This window comes from Oncorhynchus gorbuscha, unplaced genomic scaffold (assembly GCF_021184085.1).
Source record: "Oncorhynchus gorbuscha isolate QuinsamMale2020 ecotype Even-year unplaced genomic scaffold, OgorEven_v1.0 Un_scaffold_1674, whole genome shotgun sequence".
NCBI classification, from domain to species: domain Eukaryota; kingdom Metazoa; phylum Chordata; class Actinopteri; order Salmoniformes; family Salmonidae; genus Oncorhynchus; species Oncorhynchus gorbuscha.
In genome coordinates, this window is record NW_025744853.1 from 89,675 (window position 1) to 92,174 (window position 2,500).

At 50.9% G+C, this 2,500-nt stretch overlaps 1 protein-coding gene across 1 annotated transcript in view; it reads left to right on the plus strand.

The window, feature by feature from the left end:
• The window catches only part of LOC124017151 (sperm-associated antigen 1A-like), a 23,332-nt gene that overhangs the window by 347 nt on the left and 20,485 nt on the right, over window positions 1-2,500 (plus strand). The window contains exon 2 of the mRNA XM_046332546.1: window positions 1,576-1,693. Coding sequence (XP_046188502.1) covers window positions 1,591-1,693 — 103 coding nt within the window. The 5' untranslated portion in view covers window positions 1,576-1,590. The remainder of the gene's footprint in view (window positions 1-1,575; window positions 1,694-2,500) is intronic.

Genomic DNA, 2,500 nt, shown 5'->3' on the forward strand with positions numbered 1-2,500 from the left:
TTTATTCAACAGACCATAGTGACCGTCAGGACTCCTGTTTATTCAACAGACCATAGTGACCATCAGGACTCCTGTTTATTCAACAGACGGTACCGTAGTGACCATCAGACGTTACCGTAGTGACCGTCAGGACTCCTGTTTATTCAACAGACGGTACCGTAGTGACCATCAGACGTTACCGTAGTGACCGTCAGGACTCCTGTTTATTCAACAGACGGTACCGTAGTGACCATCAGACGTTACCGTAGTGACCGTCAGGACTCCTGTTTATTCAACAGACCATAGTGACCGTCAGGACTCCTGTTTATTCAACAGACCATAGTGACCGTCAGGACTCCTGTTTATTCAACAGACCATAGTGACCATCAGGACTCCTGTTTATTCAACAGACCATAGTGATCGTCAGGACTCCTGTTTATTCAACAGACCATAGTGACCATCAGGACTCCTGTTTATTCAACAGACGGTACCGTAGTGACCATCAGACGTTACCGTAGTGACCGTCAGGACTCCTGTTTATTCAACAGACGGTACCGTAGTGACCATCAGACGTTACCGTAGTGACCGTCAGGACTCCTGTTTATTCAACAGACGGTACCGTAGTGACCATCAGACGTTACCGTAGTGACCGTCAGGACTCCTGTTTATTCAACAGACGGTACCGTAGTGACCATCAGACGTTACCGTAGTGACCGTCAGGACTCCTGTTTATTCAACAGACCGTAGTGACCATCAGACGTTACCGTAGTGACCGTTAGACGTTACCGTAGTGACCGTCAGGACTCCTGTTTATTCAAGACGTTACCGTAGTGACCATCAGACGGTACCGTAGTGACCATCAGACGTTACCATTAGTGACCATCAGACGTTACCGTAGTGACCATCAGGACTCCTGTTTATTCAACAGACCGTAGTGACCGTCAGACGTTACCGTAGTGACCATCAGGACTCCTGTTTATTCAACAGACCGTAGTGACCATCAGACGTTACCGTAGTGACCATCAGACGTTACCGTAGTGACCATCAGACGTTACCGTAGTGACCATCAGACGGTACCGTAGAGACCGGCAGACGTTACCGTAGTGACCATCAGGACTCCTGTTTATTCAACAGACGTTACCGTAGTGACCGTCAGACGTTACCGTAGTGACCGTCAGACGGTACCGTAGTGACCGTCAGGACTCCTGTTTATTCAACAGACGTTACCGTAGTGACCATCAGACGTTACCGTAGTGACCATCAGACGGTACCGTAGTGACCATCAGACGTTACCGTAGTGACCATCAGACGTTACCGTAGTGACCATCAGACGGTACCGTAGTGACCATCAGACGTTACCGTATTGACCATCAGACGTTACCGTAGTGACCATCAGACGTTACCGTAGTGACCATCAGACTGTACATATAATGGAAAAATGGGATGAACTATTTCAGTCTTCTTTTCTTCTTTTCCATCACACATCCTGGTTGGCTGGCTGGTTGGTCCGTCACACATCCTGGTTGGCTGGCTGGTTGGTCCGTCACACATCCGGGTTGGCTGGCTGGTTGGTCCGTCACACATCCTGGCCCACAGAAACTTTTGGTTGAGATGGATAAGAGACTAATCCAGTGTCAACCGGAGACGGAACGTAAAAGCAAGAAGATCCTGATTCAGGAAGTGGAGGAGGATGAGATACGGGAAGAGCAGAGAGGTGAGTGACTGATCCCTTCACCTACTTAGTGAGATTGAACCATTATACCTCTCAGTTAGAAGTGCCTGACCTCCAGCCCAGTCCTGGAGACCACCAGTTAGCAGTGTCTGACCTCCAGCCCAGTCCTGGAGACCACCAGTTAGAAGTGACTGACCTCCAGCCCAGTCCTGGAGACCACCAGTTAGAAGTGACTGACCTCCAGCCCAGTCCTGGAGACCACCAGTTAGAAGTGTCTGACCTCCAGCCCAGTCCTGGAGACCACCAGTTAGAAGTGTCTGACCTCCAGCCCAGTCCTGGAGACCACCAGTTAGAAGTGTCTGACCTCCAGCCCAGTCCTGGAGACCACCAGTTAGAAGTGACTGACCTCCAGCCCAGTCCTGGAGACCACTAGTTAGAAGTGACTGACCTCCAGCCCAGTCCTGGAGACCACCAGTTAGAAGTGACTGACCTCCAGACCACCAGTTAGAAGTGACTGACCTCCAGCCCAGTCCTGGAGACCACCAGTTAGAAGTGACTGACCTCCAGCCCAGTCCTGGAGACCACTAGTTAGAAGTGACTGACCTCCAGCCCAGTCCTGGAGACCACTAGTTAGAAGTGACTGACCTCCAGCCCAGTCCTGGAGACCACCAGTTAGAAGTGACTGACCTCCAGACCACCAGTTAGAAGTGTCTGACCTCCAGCCCAGTCCTGGAGACCACCAGTTAGAAGTGACTGACCTCCAGACCACCAGTTAGAAGTGTCTGACCTCCAGCCCAGTCCTGGAGACCACTAGTTAGAAGTGTCTGACCTCCAGCCCAGTCCTGGAGA